A 19,780-nucleotide genomic window follows, 5' to 3' on the forward strand; every position below is an offset into this window, starting at 1 on the left:
TACGTCATATACCTCACTATTATTATGCTATAGGCCATTAAAGGACCTACCATACACGATGTGTTTTCCCCATATGGTGGTGGGACCCTCCTTCGTAAATGGTATTATACTGGTAATCGATATATTCTTTATAACAATATCGTTTACTTCAGTGATATTTGAGTATACTGCACAAAGCCGCAGATTCGTGAAAATTATGGCGCGGCAATAATGACGTAAAGATCCGAGATTATGTAATATGTAGATAAAAAATCTTAATTCATTTGACACAACACATGGTACGTCGTGCAAATTATATTCTATTCAAATTTAACATTACTATGGGTATTTCGCCCACCGGATAATGCTTTTTTCAGTTGAGAAATCATGATTCCTATCTTAAAGTGTCTGCTGCGGTTCAAAAGGCGAATGGGTAACTGTACGTACATGCAACACTACTCTTTCTGAAACGATGTACCTTTTATTAGGAAACGGCCAGTAACATGGGGAGCAACGGATTGCCCAGCGATAACTGCTTTGTCTGACGTGAAAGGAGGGGATAACTCCTCTATGCACCTGGTACACTTCATATCCCCTCTTCGCCACTTCTCTCCCTCTCTACGTTCACCCCCTTTTGAAACGGCTCGGCACCGCGGATTCCCGTGGGGTACCAACTGCTGATCAGGAAATCGAAAGGTCGCTCTTATATAGTCGCACGAGCAAATACATTCCTCGGGTTCCTCCGTTTGCATTGGATTTGCTTGCCGTGCGGGGTTCGTTAGTATACGCTCAGACTGCCCGCGGCATTATTCAGTGAACTTGTAGACACAATTCCATAAGGAATGGGAATAACGTACAGGGGAGAAAGGGGAGGATCAGGAGAAGAGAAAGAGACAGAGAGAGAGTGAGAAAGCGAGAATGGATGCAAAGGGAATGAATGACCAAGCCTGTCGGTACAAATGGATGTGAGTGAACAAAATTTGTTTTCTCCCTTGAGTATAGTACACGTGTATAGTCAACCTGACAAATCGTATTTTCCATGATTTTTCCATTGGGACTTCATTCCCAGATTTGCGAACCGCTGTCAATACTTCTTCAAGCCAAATGCGAAAACCAGTCGGATATATTGTACTTCCAAGGAAAATACTCCTGACGCCGTATCGTTCAGCGACTGGAGCGTTGCTTACTTATCGAATGGATGCTGCTGTATTTTTAGTTTGCAGGAATTGTATTCACGGATACCATTGTGCTCAGCCACACGCTTTAAAATAGAATCTACCTGTGTGTATACATATAGGTATCTATACTATATACATAATGCATCTATCGCTCTGGGTATAAGGTTGGCATATATTTTGTGCTCCTGCTAACGGCAAACAAAAACAACGTAAACCCGTCCAGTGCGTATGTACCTTCAAAGTTAACAGAAACGGGCCGTTACGTACGGTCCATAAAATGGATCATGAATCCTTGTTAATAGTGAATACCTTTTAGGTCGTTAGTTTCAATAGCTTAGTATAGATTGCATCCTGGTCTAGATAGACTGCTGGTTTTATATAGCAAATATTTTATCATGGTAACCCATCTTCGAATAGCTTCGGGAATCATTGAACGTACACGTGTGCCGATATCTACGTGTACAGAGAAATTTGAAACGTAAAAAATAATATCTTTAAAAGTCAAGTTAAAGTGGCTTGTACACATAGGTCTACGAGATACATGTGGTTGAGTGTTTTCATAGTTCAAAATTGAGGTAGCGTAACATTCTCACACGTATTCGCATAGGAATTGGTTGGATACGGGTCAACGGGTTAATACGAAATTTAATAGTTGACTAACCTCAAACTTCTAACTTTCGGCTTCTTAATGACCAATAATGACGGTAATGGTACGGATTCGCGAGGGGTAAACTGTTAAATACAAGTCTGCGTTAACTCACTGGGGAAGAAGAGGACTGGGGGTAATTGTATTCGACTGATTGAGAGTCACGTAACCTCCATTACATCGTGATTTCGAATAATTTAGTTTATATATAATACATATACAGATACATAGGAGCATACTATTTACCTACAGAAAGTCATACAATTATAGTTAAAGCAAAGTAGACCTTTCTAAGTTACCATCCAACCCTTGTAATCCAATCTGTCCCAAAGACTTCGATAGGGTAACACAGAAAAGGATAGTATAGGTATTATTTTACTGGAAAATAGTAAAAATATGAGTGTTTGACAGGAGCAGCTTCTAGTGAAACTAACATCTAATTATCGTAGGCTATTATGCAAATTGTTATTATGAATACTGCACAATATATTATATTAATATATTTTCTACTATATTCCACTTATAGGACTTTTTCGTAGTGGAGATAGGTGCTCATATCTGCAAAGCAGCCAGGGTTTCCTCTACTCCTTTTTCTTTCCTTCAATGTCTCCTATTTTAACTAGCGAGAGTAGCGGAACAGCGTTCCAGTGCCAAAAAGCAGTTTCTTTAAATTTATAGCTCCGCTGAGAATCGGGTTCGACCTTGGCCCAGTAACAATGCAAGGTAGATACGCGGCTGAATAATTCCGGTAAAAATATTTTCCAGCTTCGACGTCATATACCATCCGCTACTTTCAGTCGATTTCCTAAACTTCTCGTAGATTTTGTTCAGTCAGGCGTTAAGTGCAGTACGTGGAATGGCCAATCGACAATTACTTTGTAAATGCCGAACACGTTGGCCCAAAGCAAAACTGGCTGATTGGTAAAACCGCGAAAATCGAAATGCCAATCATATTTCATGTGTGATGTGCGCGGAGAATTATTCGTCCATTAAGCGAGCAATCGTTAAGAGAATAATATGAATTTATTCATAATTATCGTTAACACTTTGCTATTGACTTAAAAAAATGGCGAAACGGTCAAGTGCATCTTTATAGAAGAAATAAATCCTACGTAATAAATTATGAATGCGCACGATTCAACGACATTGAATTTTCAATGTAAAGCAAAACGATATTTAGTTTTAGTGAAACCTGCAGCTAGTAAAGTTCAATAACTACGTCTGAGGCCTGACCTGGGTCACGCAGCTCGGGCAACCTTGATCTACTCAACCGCAAAGGTTAGGTCTGCGGTAGGGGGGTGGTGCAGAACAGGTGAATTGGAATGCGGAAGAACGTATCGGTCGACCCATTGTGACAAAGACAGACTATATAGCTAGATAAGTTGTCATATACAGATATAGATAAATAGATAGACGATGCAGATAATTTTTTGAGATTCCTTATGAAAAATAGCGCGAAAGATTCGCACGAGCATAAATCACCGGCATCGAGAACATCGATGCTATTCTCTAGCGGCGTTTCTCACTCTGTCAATTTCAAAGAAACGTAAGAAGCTGCGGCTTCGTATGGTTTGGCAGGAGTTCCCGTAAAATATGGACCTGTATATGGTCCTCATTTTTTACCACTTGCTGACAGAGGCATCCATACCTCGCATGGTTGGACACGTACTGTATATTTGACAAGAGCGTGTACGGCGAAACCCGAAGACTATTTGGAATAAGGCATTGAAAAAAAATACACACACACTACATAATATAAACCGTGATACTTTATTATTAATAAGTTGTCCAGTCGCCTCCACTGTTAATAATTGCCTGGCAACTCCGAGGCATACTTTCTACTAATTTCATAATCTGGCGAGAAAGACCTCCATATGGATCGAATCTGTCGAAATAACTGCTTGACGTTCCAAATTTTCTTCCCTCGGAGCTTGAACTTCATGAGTGCCCAAACATTTTCTATGGGATTTGCACCTGGCGACTGCGTCGGCCAATCCAATACGTTAACGTTATTTTCTTGTTTCCACGTAGTACAAAGATGACTCCGATGTTTTGGGTCATTGTCCTCTTGCAGTATCCAATTTTCATGTTTTCTTCTAAACCACCTTTGGGCAGATGGTAATAAAGCCCTCTGATATATTTTGATCATTTTGGCAGCGTTCAAATTATCGGTAAGGATGTGCAAAGTGCCAAATCCCTGCATTGTAAAACAGCCCCAGACGTGCACTTTTCGCACACAGCCACGATCCGGCAGGTCATCAACGTTTTTTTACGTCGGAATAACGCTTCACCCACTTACTTAAAAATGTTTTCGATTTTTTCATATATTTAGCAGCGGCTCCGTACGAAATTTTCGGTCCTTTCGGATGCAAACACAGAAACATGGCTTTGTAACGTGATGCGTACTTAGCACTCATGGTGAAATACGTTATTCTGCGATGAAGGTCAAACGACAACTGAGGCTTTCTATACAAAGCATCTTGGGGGAGGGTTTCCGCTACATGTTCGCGTCTGAATCTACGCTTCAACGGTTTCCAGAAAAAAATTAAGCCGTACACGCTCTTATCAAACCTACTGTATAACTGCTTCATTCTTTTTTTTTTTTTATTCATACGCATGGCACTCAATCCACTGGACTCACAGATGTTTTTAACGTCGTGGCTATCCACGTTATTCAGATATGAAGTCAGATAACAGCGTTCCGTAATTACATGAACAGACCAACCATGGGCTGGGAGTACGAATGGCTTCGAGGTACCGGTGAAAAAGCTGCGAAATTTCCTATTGTCCTCGTGGACGAGTTTACGGGTCCTTTAAAAATACGTGCTTTCAATAGTAGAACGAACGGGGTAAAAATAACAGCTCGACGAATCGTAAAGTCGTACCGACGCGTGGAAAAGCAAAGGAAATTATAATCGAACGAGAATATGGTTTAAAAATGATGTAAATAAGGCAGAACGTATTTTGCCGTTGAATTGAAAATCTCACGATGGAATCCACGACGGGAAGTAAAGGAATGACTTTCGTGACGAAATGTCCCAGTAAAGCTCTTATACCATTTCTTTATATACCAAGACTGCAGTATTGATTTTTCTATCGACCTCATCTCGCAATATGCGTATATCACACCGAAGTAGATGCATTACATATGCCCGTGCAAGTAGACCCACGTGTAATTGGATGGGCGTGTATCGGTACCAGCAGAATATAGAAAAAGGCTTTCGCCATATTCGTCATGACGCGTATTGAATACGTAACCGCTTCTATCTCCAAGCGACATCATCTTTGTTCTGCGTTATGTATTTTCAGTATGGTTCGATGCAGTTAAATGGAACGATATCTCCGTTGATTGTAGGGTTGAACGTAGGTAGCAGAAACGTGCATGAGGGTCGTCAATATGACTAGTAAAATATTCTCAGCGATGCATCGACCTCCCCCTTATCCAAGAGATATAAGAGAATCCATTGAAAAAGAGCTCGCGACTCCCTTTGATAGCGGATAAATTCGCAAAAAAAAAAACAAATAATATGAATACCGTATACGTATATCGATATGGAGATATATAAAGGCTTCATCGGCATAAAAAGTATATTCCTACGTACTATGTAATATGTGCGTATGATATAGTCAGCTACTCTCATAGAAGAGATCGCAGCGTGAAAAATTCTCAGACTGCTCCCGTCTCTTTCTTCCCTTACACTTCTTTTCGTCAAGAAATAGACAATGCCTCGCCTCTCTGCATTCTCGATTTTCATGCCCGAGCAAATATTCCCGCACTCTCAACGCTATATTGTGTTTGCTTATTTTACAATGGAAGTCGAGGTGTATACGCTTTTGCGTCCTCCGCCGTGCAACGGGTTGAATAATGTCCTTAGATGCGAGAAGAACCGTGGCTCGACTACGTGATCCTTATATTCCACATATGGCCAAACTGTGACAGAGCAATGCATACACTGCATTAAGATATACGGAGAAACAATTCGAGTGGCCTAGTTCAAAAGTGTAACAGCTGAGGGATTCTTCGTAAGGGATTGTCCGCCTTCGGTGGTTTAGGTTATATATTACATATATATCTATATACTTATACATGCTATAACGGCCTTGGCTCGCGAGATTAGATTAGTTCACCAGGACTTCCAGGGCTAATGCATCAGACAAGGTCATACGTGATCATTAGAGAGATTCGAAACACGTTTGAAAGGACATCTATAGAGAATTCAATGCTCGAGTTTCTGCTCGCTATCTGTTATTGCGGATAAGTTACGCGGTCGCAATTTCAAATTAATGATATTGCCTTGATAATGATTATTATATTGATTTTTCTACAGCGCACCCCGTCGCACCATAAACTTAACAGATACATATATTGACACTTAGGCGTCAATCAAATTTTGAAATACCAAAAAATTTCAATTATGCACTACAATTAGTACCACACTCTACACGACTTCACAGACATGAAATATTTCAATTTCTATAATCAATAAAACATTTTATACAATTTCCATTTAAACGTAGAAAATCCGAAGTGTAGCCCCATCTCCCTTTCCTCCCATCCCAGGATAATTGGAATGATCACGCTCTAATTTACTTACAGACATGCCAAAACAATACGCGCGTCCATAACGATTAAAAAGATAAACACGAAATTGCCAAAGCACGAGAGCAGGTACCCGATGTAAATTGAGTTCTCAAGCGTACTAGAGTTTCCCGCAGTTGCAACTACATATCGATGCAGGCCATCCTGCAGAATGCACACGACATTCGACCGTCCATGTAACACCTTCGCGGGTGCGCAACACAAATGGAATTAGTAACGTGATAATTACGACGGCGTTAATACAGCGTCGTATAACGGAGAAATTTCCCTGCCACCATTCTCCAGCACGGGCTTTGCCCGTACTCTCACGTCCCTGGGATACCCGTAGGGCAGCTATCCGCCAAAGTATCGCGATATTTCCCAGCCCTGAGGCTTCCTCGAGTATCGCAAAGATATTGCTGCCAGTCTGAATCGCGATACGGCACGATTGAATCCACAGATTCCTGAAAGCGTGTCGTATCAGGGCAACGTCTGACATTGTCAGTGGCCATCGACGAAATCCAATATGCGGCACACTTCACTTGATGGAAAACGAAAAGGTTGTGCTTAAAAAGCCTAACGCTAATAAGATTGCGGAAAAGGCTTCAAGATTTTTTTTATGCCTGATATATCTTTAAATACATGTCTGTGCTTACTGACAATAGAAATAGAATCGGAAGCGTAAGGATGCCGATGATGTACGGTTACTGTTCAATATTTGTCAAAATGGAAAGCTCATTGATGACTATATCAATACGGATCTGTATAACGGAGGTACATGTAGTTCCCTTGAAAAATGCCAAGGGTCCAGAAGTGATATAGCGTCGAATATGTCCGAGCGAGGTACCGTGCTATCAAGATGGCCATCGTCAAGCTAAGCGGCAATTTTCCTCGTTCTTCTCGTGAATTTCCGACATCGTTCACGTGCAGGTCGCTTCGTAACCGTCGGTCGACACGTGCTTTTTCTGGATTTTCGTATAACACGCTTTATCGATGGGAACGCTGTGTCATTCGCAGTGCATCTCGGGGGATCAGCTTCACGTAAACTACACATTTTTACGTCTAGCTTAAAGTTTTAAGTTGTCACGAAGAAATTTATTAATATATATATAAATATATATCTGATTTATAAAATATTTCCCATTCGCTACCCTACGGAATTGTACAATCATATATTACATACATATATATATATTTTTTACTTAGGTTTGTCCATGGGCATATAACACTCGATATGTACAGTATATTTGATAAGAGCGTGTACGGGTTAATTTTTTTCTGGAAACCGTTGAAGCGTAGATTCAAACGCGAACATTTAGCGGAAACACTCCCCCAAGATGCTTTGTATAGAAAGCCTCAGTTGTCGTTTGACCTTCATCGCGGAAGAACGTATTTCACCATGAGTGCTAAGTACGCATCCTTGAGTCCAAAATGCAAATTACGATATCAGTGAGTCAGATAATACGAATGTGCTAATGCATACGAATCATGGAGAGACTGTCGGTACAGTAAATTCCTTTAACGAAATCAACATGCTGCAATTGATAGCAACTGATTGCCGTGCGAACATTAGTATATCTTGTATATACAATAAATCAAGTATCGTCACTGGAACACTTGTTCTTATCAGTGATCAAAGCGATTGTATGTCAGGGTCGATAAATATTACATTAGAATATTCGACTTCCTGTATAATACAGGAGACCACGAAGAGGCCAGGGTCGTATCACAGTAAATTTCGAAAATCATGCCCACGCTATACAATCACTCTAAAAGACCCGTGCAAGAGAACGTAGTGCGAGGGAAATACAAGAAGTAAATGACTAAAGTTATATAACCGAAGTCTATGATACCTTATCAATACTAAATCGTAATTGTCCTTATGTAACGCACGTTGCGTGCGTCACACCAAGGCCGTGAGAGAAATACTTCAATGATTCTTATAATAGACTCTAATCGCATCTCAATAATGATTACACTCATTATTAAGGCAAAGTGCATATTAAAGCATCGCCTTTAAGCACCTGTCACAATGTTTATACTACCAGGACATGATTTGATAACTAACCTCTCTGTCAGACCCGTTCCTGTCTTCTTCTATCTCAATGTGTATTCAGACAGTATGTATATCTTCTTATCCTCGACTGTATACCATACGGTAGTACAAGGGTGAGTATACCATGTGTCACAATATCATAACATGGATACAGCACATTACGAACTATCGCACGAGCATTGTATAATACACCACAAGATTGAGGATATCTCTTGCAGGAGATTGCACTTGGTAGTCAAGTCACAGCACATGAAGCTCACTGTAATCACGTTTCATATTTTGATATAAACAAGGTAATACAGTAGCACCGTTATACCAGACTGAGCAATATCAGCTCCGTACCCGATTCGCGTAGACGCCCTGAGAGAGGATGACGGAGAATCGAATCGGAGAAAAGTGCGAAAGCCATGAGGAGTCTCTACCACCACTGCTATGTGAGTCACGAATGACATGGCGTGCCAATGCGTCACATGATTAGAAATGCACCTTGTGGAGTTGATAGTGCTATCAGTTTTTTTAATTCAATTACAAAGGAAACGTGGAGTATAGCGTGTGTACAGTAACTACGGTTCTAAGTAACCGTACCCGTCCGTGGGTACTATCAGACTACTAGTAGTACCGGGAAACTTCTGATGGCTGCAGACTTCAGACCGGAAGTCGTATACCACCAATGGTCAACTAATGTGGTGACTAGTTGGGCCGCCAGTCTGTTAACAGCATTCCTAAGCGTTCTCTGAATCACGTGTCGGAGACACGTAGTCGGACAGTGCAGTACGTCCTCTTCAGTCCAAAATACCAATCCTGGTAGCTTATTGGTATACATTCCGTTGACAATCGCGACACTCCGTGCTTATTGAGACTCGTAATATTTTGTTTTACTTGAAAGAGAAAGGTGCGTGGAAAGAGAAAGGTACGTTTCGATTTCATTCAGGGTATATCGGTTCGGTCGTTATATGCATACGATGGTCGGTGCAGGAGTGAAGTAGATTAAAGTGGCAGATGGGAAAACGTGTTTCTGTGCTAGGGACTCCGGTAGTCAAATTTCACAATTGCCAATGCTATTTTGCTAAAGGTATGGAATTTTTTTAGTATTGATTTCCATTGATTTGCCACAAAAATTACCTTTGGTAAAATGCATTGGTAATGGGCAATTTTGTTATTTCCACATTTTTCCACTTGTCACCAAGTGATTTTGCTTGCGAAACGACTACAGGCATTGGGATATGTAAATAAGTCGCCTTTACGGTAACCAGAATCGACCTGGAAATCGTATGATTCAGACAGTGTATGAGTCATCGTCAATGGGCAGGAGTGGTATTTATTATACATATTCTCCTACTTCCTTCGCAAGACTCATTTTCCATATATCTCCATAGTACATAATCTATGCTATATGGTATTGCATAGCACGTGGGACTGTTACGTGCAAGGCTTATGGCTTTCGCAGAAAGTATCGAACGATGAGTCAAACATTAGTTTAGTCTTTAGTAGGTATTAACGCCTGAAGTAAGAGCACCACGCTAACGGCAACGTTAGACCGGTTGCCTGCTGGCAGCACGTGCTCCTATAAATTCTCATACTATCCTTCGTAATGGGCTCTACGGCAAACCGCTAGGCAAAGGATTTAACTTCACATAGAAGTATAGCAAAGGCAGCAGGCAGCCAATCCAAGAGACAGAAAAATGCTCTTAGCTCAAAGTATCTCTCGTAAACGATCAAGATATATACTAAGGAAATTTCACGTAGGAGAACCGCATTGGGTCTCATGATTCTCATCACTTTCTAATTTCAAAATCTTCATCCGATGTATCAAAAGGAGAGTCGAAAATGACAAAACATTCAGAAGACAATAAGCTGAATCGTCTGACGCACCTGTGCACCCGATATGGAAAACGTAGCATATGCGGCCACGCATTTGCGATCAACTGATTACCATAACTCGCGCTAACGGCTGCTTCCTCCATGCAACGCGCAATGGGCTATATTAATCGCATAACGGACTGTTGCGTAAGGCATTCTTTTCATTGTACAATGGACGCAGATGCGATCACGTGCAACGAACAGTGCACGAAGGATCGATAATGCATTATCATATAATTCAGGAGAGCAGCGCTCGAGGTCGAATTCTGGTCGAGGTCCTCGTATAATTTTTCTGCATGACGTATCATTGGATGAATCGTCGGAACAACCTTAAGGTGTTGGTATCTTCCGTAAGGGAATGCTGAGAAGGGTCGAAAACAGGTTAAAGTGTCGATGATGTCGCTTGTGGACTTTCGTCTAGTAAAGACGGCAGGTTGGCCTCCAGTGGGAAACCAAACTTATTTAATGAACGGACAACGCGAGGCGTCTCGGGTCACTCGGATCCGTTCCTTCTCATCAGGGAGGATTTCAGCAACGAGGTTTCGCCAACTTCCTGAATCCGCGGCTTGGAAAGGATCTAGCCCGTACCATTTGCCGGCTGCTCGTTGCCCTCGGTACTGCTCGAAACTCCCTAATATAATTTACCCCGTTGGCAAAGCCGGCATCCTGGACGGCTCTCCAGAATACGCACGTCAACTTCGTTAAGAGATTATTTCAGTACAATAATAATAGAAGATCTCTACAGTGAGAATATAACTAGGATTCAAAAAGTCCCTAGCTATACAAAATATCTAAAAAGTATTCGCACCTGTTACTGATTCGAACGTATATTTATGAAATTTATGCCGTCGATTATTGCGATGTGAAAATAGCAAGAAATATGAAGTGCATTGTATAGCATGTATTGTGACCAGAAGTGAAATAGAAAAGGTCGTGGTAAACGTATGGCAATACGTGGCGGCTGTTGTACTTTGTAGGTTTTGCACGTACCTCTGAGGCCATAAAATTGTTCGCTTGCCCTGTGCAATGTAATCATATGCAATTGCAACTTTGTGCATGAACGAAACGATTCATACACATCTAGTGCATATGCATATCGCTGGTACACAGCTTGGTAACAAGGTAAAAATTGGCGACTGCAAATTGAAATCGATCGATATAAGTCCTCCGTATCGGTGGTACGTTACAGTGAATGTAGGTCGCAATTAGTAAGTTAACGATATACAGCGGGACTGAAGTAGACAGAGGTATTTTTTAACGTGGAAATGTACACAGATGATTGCGCGAGCAAATTCATTCGAAACATGTCTGGATTCTCGAGTGAAAAATATGCATTCACGTAGAACACGTTCTAAAGAACCATTTCTATTTCGCGAATGACATAGGGGGACAGGAGAGGTTGGACTGGCTGACATTCGCACGCCTTCCTCTCCATTGACAGGAACCCTGTTGTTTCTCGCAATAAATCAATATCGGCAGATTGCTGTTGTCGTACGGGCCGACATAGCGGACGAGGATTAAATCGAGGGTGAGGATTTTTCAATCGATTGCAACGTTCTCGTAAATAGCAAAAAACATCTCTGATACTACAGAGGGAGTACAAGGGGAGAAGGATGAGAGGGAACAGGTAGACGAGAAGAGGGTCGAAACGAGAAAGGGTCTCGAAAATGTTAATAATCCAGAAAATACGGGTACTTGAAAAAAAAAAAAGAAATCAACAGACGATAAAGCCACTCGAAAGTTAGCCGGGAGATGAACGGATTATATTGTGCTTCATGAAAGCTGGAAACCCGTTCTAATCCGATACTGTCCTGACCAGTTTCCTTCTATGATGAGGCACTTGATTAATTCGGGGAGGTCCCCGTAATCTGGCGAGCGGGAAAAGAACCAGCCATTCATCACAAGCACTTCTCGAGGCGAGAAGATTTCTCTTGGCGTCTCGGCGCTTCATGGACGTAAAAAGAAACTAATCGCACAAAGGGTGTCAAAGCGTTACTAAACCCGTATATATATACATGACTTGCAATATGGATGCCTGTATCAGCTGTGCATGCTTCGGTTGACAATTTAATTGCAACCTCAGTTGGCCCAGAGGCTTCATCCGACAGCGTCGGACGATAAGAGAGAAACGAAAGGCGTCGGATATCCTGACCCGTGGGATCGCATCAAGACCCAGTACCGTCTCCGAGGATGAATTTCGAGGTCCGCACAAGTTTAATTGGATCTCCCCCATCCGTCTCAAATTATACTTTTTCAAGTCGACGTCATCCCAGCTTACCACGCTTTTGGTATACCAATTGGAGGAAACAGACGGTCCAGGACAAAAAATCTGCAATTGATTATTAACAAGCATCTTGATCCGATAACAGTAGCGAAGCCGCAAAGTAAAGGGTAGGTGCCTAAACTATCGCTCAAAAAACCCGCAAACCATTTACTTGTTTTTACATCGAAAATCCATCCCCCAAGTTTACCTTCACGGAGTACTTGCCAAAGTTTCTCAATCAGCTTACTGATAATTGAATAGGTATTTTATGCGCATCCAAACCCCTTTTCGAAAGGTCTCAAAGCTTTTTCAGCATGTATAATCGATTATATGGTGGTTTGCTTTTCCCTTTACTCACCGTGAGTGAGCGAAGTCTCGGGATGTCGCCTCTCAAAGACGTTCCTCTACGACCTCTGACTTTCTAAGATCGACATCCCATCTCCTTCGCGTTCCTTGCATAACTTTCAGGCTTCTAATGAAGTGCCACGTATTCGACGTGACCCGCGTGATCGCTATAGTCGCGAACTTTATAGCTTTCCCATCTCCGATCAGCTGAACAACGAGAACCTCCAGACAATCCACAAATCTACCCAAGTGACAATAGATTATTAGAAAATTTTTATAATAATCCTTCGGACGACGTGCACGGTAAAAATCGCACGTACCACTGAAACTTCGTGTCTTTAATTCTACGAATTCGTGAATATTCACTCGCCGTAATGCTACTCGAATCCGATATGTGAAAAGCGCTATTTTTACTCGGTTTTTACATGGAACCAAAGTGCAGCAGGTGAAATGCATCGGGTTATACGCAATCCCATTGCGCGATATAGGATTATTTATATGGCACGTGGTGGACCTTCGAAAATCCTAAATCGGACAGAACAAAATTGTTTACGAGCAGTTTGAGCCCTGGTACTATTCCCTGAATGAGTGATACATCCTCTACGGTAAGTGCGATCGATACATGAATATCACATGCGGCATTGGAAAAATATCGAAAATAAAAAAAAAATTTCCTCCGTGCATCGCAACTCGTCCGATCCTTTTACGACTCTATCAGTTTCCTGTCAAAGCCGCAGCAGTTTACGTGGATTTACCTCGGTGGATCAAGCAAAGAGGAAGCAAGGAAAATATGCAAATTTATGTATGAGACAGAGTCACGTTACGCCATTGGCTCTCGTGGCAAGAAGTTCGTTATCAAGTTCGAAAGCCGCGCTATTTCGCATCGAGTTTCACTACGCTTACGCATCTACCGCCTGAGGCGACATTGATTTGCATATCGAGTGGCAGTCTCGCAGAATGGTCTACGCCGATACTAAACTAAGCTATTAGGAAACGCGGAAGCGCAAGCACGTTAACCCGCCATGCTATCAACAGCTTTATTGACATATAGAAGGATCCGCTTCCCGTGAAAACAAACACAGCAATCAGCTACTAGAAACGTGCGCATGCATGTTGCATCGATGCTAATTATACAATACCGAGACTCTGTATACGTATACGTATATAATATAGCAATAGGCAAAAGGTATCCTTGAACCAATCAAAATCTGAAATATAATCCCAGCAGTAAATAAACGCCATAACTTACTCAACTGACAATAACGAAATTCGTGTGATATGTACGCAAGAAAATCATTAGCCACGTCATGAGTTATCAGAAGAAAGTAAATTTAATTATCTATAATCAAAATCCACGAATCGCCGTCCAATAAGTCTCTCGCGGAAATCCTGCTCACAGATAATATTGCTGGCTCAGCCGTCGACTTGTCGCGACGCTAGGGCAGACAGTAGGATCACCCAAAAGGGTGGCTGGCCTGCGGCGTCGTTTACAATCGGTTTGAAAGCTAGAAAGCTCTGACTTCACGTTGTCAGCACGTAGACAATGCTGAATCAGTTCGTATTAGCTAAGTTCCGGAAAAAAAACGTTCTTCCCCTAATTCTTACGATACACACATCGAATCGTGTATCAATCATATACAGTATAGACATTTATCTCCCTAACGGATAAACGGATAAGCCAAGAATACCGTCCAATAATAAAAACCAAAATAACCAGGATAATAAATCGTATAAAATAACGCAAATAAATAGAGGATTTATCTTCTAATATGATGGTCACACCATTGCCCCTAGAGCGTCCCCCCTGCTTCACGTGTCTTCGTGCAAAGTTTGACGTTTCAATCCCCAACGAATTTATAACTCTCAGAACGTGACTTTTGAACCCTGTAACGCACAGAGAGGCTACCAGGAATATTTTTTTCACCTTAATCAAGAGATTTTGCGAATGTTGGAATAGCGTCATGGTCTTTCCATTGTCCGATCCTGTATGACGGGTCCGAGAGGGATATCCCCGAGGTCGGCATGAGCGAACGCTATACGGAATTGCTTGAGCGGAGTGCGAGGGTCCGTCCAACAGAAATTAAATTTGTCCCGTTGTGCGCGGTCACAATGAGCCGGATGAGGGGCTAGGGATTAGTGTCAACCGAATCCCATGTCCGCCGTCGCCATAGAGGCGCTGCTGACTCCACATTCACAAGGGTATTTTATTGTCCGACCCGACCAAAGTAACAAGGACGGCCATCATACAGAAGAACTGCTCCTGTGTCCTGGATATGGCGACATTGTCCGAGTTGACTGTTAACCCGCGCAAAATCATTGTGCAATATTTTCATCAGTGAGACTATCATAGTGGAGCGAGACGAGTGATAACACGTCGACTGATCATCGTTTGATCGAACGTTAACAAAGACCTCGTACGGAGGATACCTCATTGCTGAATCTCCACGTAGAACCTAACGGTAACTGAATTAATTCTGAAGGGCTCGTTACGTAAGTGAATTGTCCTCTGCTCATGCGATGCCAGAGCGAAACATAAAACGCGCTCAAACTGCAAAACCCGTGCCAAGAATTCTCTGCGAATTTTAGACGTACGCGAACACGTTTACCGAATCACTGGGCCCTTTTTGACCAGGAATTAAGATCCGCGGAACTTATTCTCTCTGTTACAAGATAGGAAATTCATTCCCACCGATATATCTGGGAATGATGTAGGTATCGCCTCCTGAATTTCCAATGGCTTTGTGGTACACTGAAGATTTACGGCTTTGAACAGTCGGTCGGTACGTTGACGTTGTACCGCAGCTTATTCTTGCGAGTTAAATGGCTCGTAATGCCGTGGATTAGAAAACCATAATTTGCATGCAGATCACGCGGGAACGGTAACTGAGCCTAAATAAGCCGGGACGACTGAACGGCCAGATGCGTCATCTCGGATGGCCGAAGTTATTCGTTACTGCGTGACTATAGGGCTATGTTGAGTAAAACGACGTCTACGGCATTTAATTCTTTCAATATGGATTTATATGTGATAACTGTTTTATGACTCTGTTGCGTGGACTCTTGGATTTTCAATAGGAATGAGTGACTGTAAAAGTAGTGCTGATAATGTGGTCAATTATTTTTAAGTATGCCAACTGACCTTCACGACACCTTTTAGAGGTAATTCGAAGTACGATCTTCGGCTATAAGTCGTGGGTCTGTAATAAATACAGTGTTAAATCGACCTATCGCTACCGTAATCGATGCTCCCCAGCCTCGGTAGTCTGTCTGCTACTTCGATAATTACGGATAATTGGAAGCTAGTACCGGACGTAGAGGCAATTAATGCTTGATTCTGGGACCAGAGCAACGGTTAAATATATAAGTAAAATATATATGTATGCGATCGAATATAGCTATGATTTAAAAAATCTGATGTAACCTGTAGTCTTTAACGAATCTGTTGCTGCAGATAAATCACAACGAGGAAATAAGTAACGAAATGGCAGTAGAATCCTTATTATGTCTAGAATTTACTCTAGTTGAACGTTTTATTCTACGTGCACATATATATATATGCCGACTCTTTGCCACGTGAATTAAATCTCTTTAACGTACTTCAAAGTGAAATCTATGTACACAGAGCTTATTACCCGCAAGAGTCAATGTGAACTGGTTTTTAGAGTCAAGCGAGGCGTATGAAATCAAAGGTTTGTTTGCAAGGATTATCACAAGAAAAAACCTGTAAAAAAAAGAAAGGGCCAGAAGCCAGAAGCTTACTGTTGCGAAAATTCAGGCCAACTGCAAAAATGCTAAAATCATTAGCGCGACGGATATACGCGATTCAATTTTAGACAATTTGCTACGTAGGTAACGAGTGAAATTAATTTTCATGAATCAAATCTACCGGGTGGACGGGAAGGAGGGAATTAAAAAATTTCACGAATGAAGAGTGCCAAGACTGGAAGTGAATAAATAAGGTCTTCCTAGGTACGTAGAACTTTCGTGCCTGCGGGCTTTATGAAATATTCCATTCAGGGTAATATTTAATGCCGAGTTCCTTGGTACATTTCTGCAGTAGTCAAAAGTGCAATTAGTCCTTCCTTCAAGCGTTCTATCCTTCCTTCCTTCCTTCCTTCCTTCCTTCCCCACTTCCCCGCCCTTCTTGCTTCCTTGGTTACCACTCCTCGCGCGACGAAAAACTTTTCTGCATCGCGAAGATCCGGACCCAGTCGGAAAGGAGCCTGCGGGAATTTGGCGAGTCCCGTCGGGAGACGAATTATTACGGTACTCAGCCATCACGTAAATGCACGCAAAAAGTTTAATTTCTCCTTCTACCAAATTAATTGGAACCATTATGCCCGAGCAGTAACTTACTTTCCTTCACAATTTAAGTAAAATTAGGATAATTATTTAGCACTCGCCGCTCGAGCGGCCGGCACCGACCTAGTGGATGCAGGATGAAAAATATCTTCTTAAGGAATTAGAGGGATGAGAATATCACCCCTATCTTCCTATATATCATTCCCCTCGTACCCCTAGCAACTCGAAAAAAAAATTACAACGGAAGTCACGTGCGTTTATCCAATTACGTTCTCGAAAAAAAAAAAAAAAAAGCGAGTGGTTCAAACGGGTTAATCTTGCAGAAGACAATGTAGTAATATCAAGTCGTAATTGACGTAACAGTACATATCGTATACGCGAGTGCAAAGGAGAACGAATTTTCGCTTCATCCAGTGTATCCAATTGTCGGGAAGAGTTAAGCATTCTTAACTATGCATGAGGGAAAATCGTGTTGCAGGAAATGGGAAATGCAGTTCGACAAGACAAGGATCGTCCGGGGTCAGCACTGAGCGACAGGTCAATAGGAGGAAACGTTCGCTCGAGCGAGTACATAACGTGTCCGAACCAATCCCCTCTGCCAGCGGACCGATTCGATAAACCCTTAATCCATCGGCAATTAGCTCGCACAGTGGCTACCACAATCCCACCCTTCTCGTTCAGTTCTATCCCGAACGTTCGCATCCACCCCACGGCTCTACCAGTTGGACGACTGTGACTGTATAATTAACTAGACTTCCGACAGCCACTGGGAAATTCTCTGCGTCGAGTGCAACGCGTGAGATTTCGAATCGTTCATACATGAGATACAGTGGGAAATCAGCCACGTGATATTTATGTATATGGAGGAATTTGCGCTCAACAACCTACACACAAAGTCCATATCCATACGAAGGACCCTAAATGCCCTTATTGGATTTCTACACGAATGACGTTTCAGAATGACGCTTGCAGTAGCAAGAACTTTAATTCTTAATCGTACGATGTCATGAATCAGAAGTTATGTTGCATTCGAAGTAATGGCGCACCATCTATACGAATATTCCATAATAGCAAAATAAGATAGGACGTATCATTGAAATCGTTATACGACGTTTCAAGGCTGCGATCCTATTACGATTCTAGATACGTATTTCCAAAGTATTGTTCGGTAACGGTGCACCGAGCTAAAGTGTAGCATTGATAATTGGAACGGGACTCACCGTGAAACGTCTTCTTGGGAAACGGCGCGCGGCGTCGTGGCGCCGTGGAGGGCGAGAGAGGACGCGTGACGCGACTCTTGCGAGTACGCCAACGAGTTGTTCTCCAGCGCTGAAACCGAACCATTTTGTTTACCTGTTGAAGAAAAAAAAAAAGGAAAATTAAAATTTGCTTGTGCTGTATGTATAGTAAAAAAAAAAAAGAAAGACATAATCAAGTCGACAGTAATTAAAGTATATCTTGCGTTCAGGCAGTGTAAAATGTTAATTTATAATTTCAACTGGCTGGTTCACGAGTTATATCCTTGGGGAGGCTCGAGAGAGAATTGACATTAATTTTGAATTTGTCATTTCGAGGAGAGTCGTTCTTAAGTAACACGCTTCTTCCCTATCGCGCCCCACTCATTCGGTAGCTCGCCATTTTATTAAACCGACAATTTGTTGAGATGTTCAGTAAGGTTATAAAATAAATACATGAATAATCTAGTTCGCAACCCGACGCCAGTTGCCGTCGTCATTTGGCAGCCAATTTGAATTCAACCACAATAACCGCACCACGTCGAAAGTAGATGCTAGCTGAGGGAGACTGTATACCATAGGGTAGCCTTCACTGGGATGGTTGGGGTGGCAACTTTATGATCTCTGCTTTATAACGCTAATGAATAAATTATATCGACCGGCCGTGAAAATACTGACAGCAAAAGAGGAGGCCCGATCAAAAATTCATTTTCTTCGTGACTGCGAAATTCTCGCGCTACATCAACCGTCCGGACCGTGTTTAGTTTTATAAATGAAAAAATAAGAGACAGATTAACGTACCACACAAAGGAGGGTTAGTACCCTTACGATAACCGATTATAGACATTTGGTTACGCAGCACGGACCAAGGTAATTCGAATTCATACGAAAGACAGTTTCGTCGTCTCACGGGATCAATCGAAAGAAATAGGAATTAAAGGCAACCCTATTATGGAACCCTACGGTGAAAAGCTAATGCATTCAATAGGATCCTTCAATGCAATTCAAATAGCAAAGAGTGACGCTCCGCGAAAAGAAGTAAAAGGAAAGAATTACTAAAGGACAGTAATATAAAATTCTTCTTTGTTTTACCGTAAGCTCAATCCTCGTTGGATTCGCGATTGCTCTATTAAAATGCCAAGTGAAGTTGTCGGACAAGACGAAAAAGGGTACATTAATAAATGACGCCAAAGCAAAAGAAAATGCAGGCGCGCTTCTCTCATGGGCACGTTTACCTCGACGAAGCCAATTACTCGCTTTGGCTTGTCAGTTGCAGACAGGGAGGACCTAATAGAATTTCAGGAGAACAGTGGTAGGGGCGCTAGACGCATGTCTAT

The 19,780-nt window shown here is 41.9% G+C and overlaps 1 protein-coding gene across 19 annotated transcripts in view; it reads right to left on the reverse strand.

Moving 5' to 3' along the window:
* Positions 1-19,780, reverse strand: part of LOC107265960 (disks large 1 tumor suppressor protein) — a 167,760-nt gene that overhangs the window by 28,638 nt on the left and 119,342 nt on the right. For all 19 annotated transcript variants that reach the window (XM_015735939.2, XM_015735937.2, XM_015735935.2 and 16 more), the window contains one exon: positions 18,429-18,561. In XM_015735939.2, coding sequence (XP_015591425.1) covers positions 18,429-18,561 — 133 coding nt within the window. The remainder of the gene's footprint in view (positions 1-18,428; positions 18,562-19,780) is intronic.

This window comes from Cephus cinctus, unplaced genomic scaffold (assembly GCF_000341935.2).
Source record: "Cephus cinctus unplaced genomic scaffold, Ccin1 Ccin1_scaffold0265, whole genome shotgun sequence".
NCBI lineage: Eukaryota > Metazoa > Arthropoda > Insecta > Hymenoptera > Cephidae > Cephus > Cephus cinctus.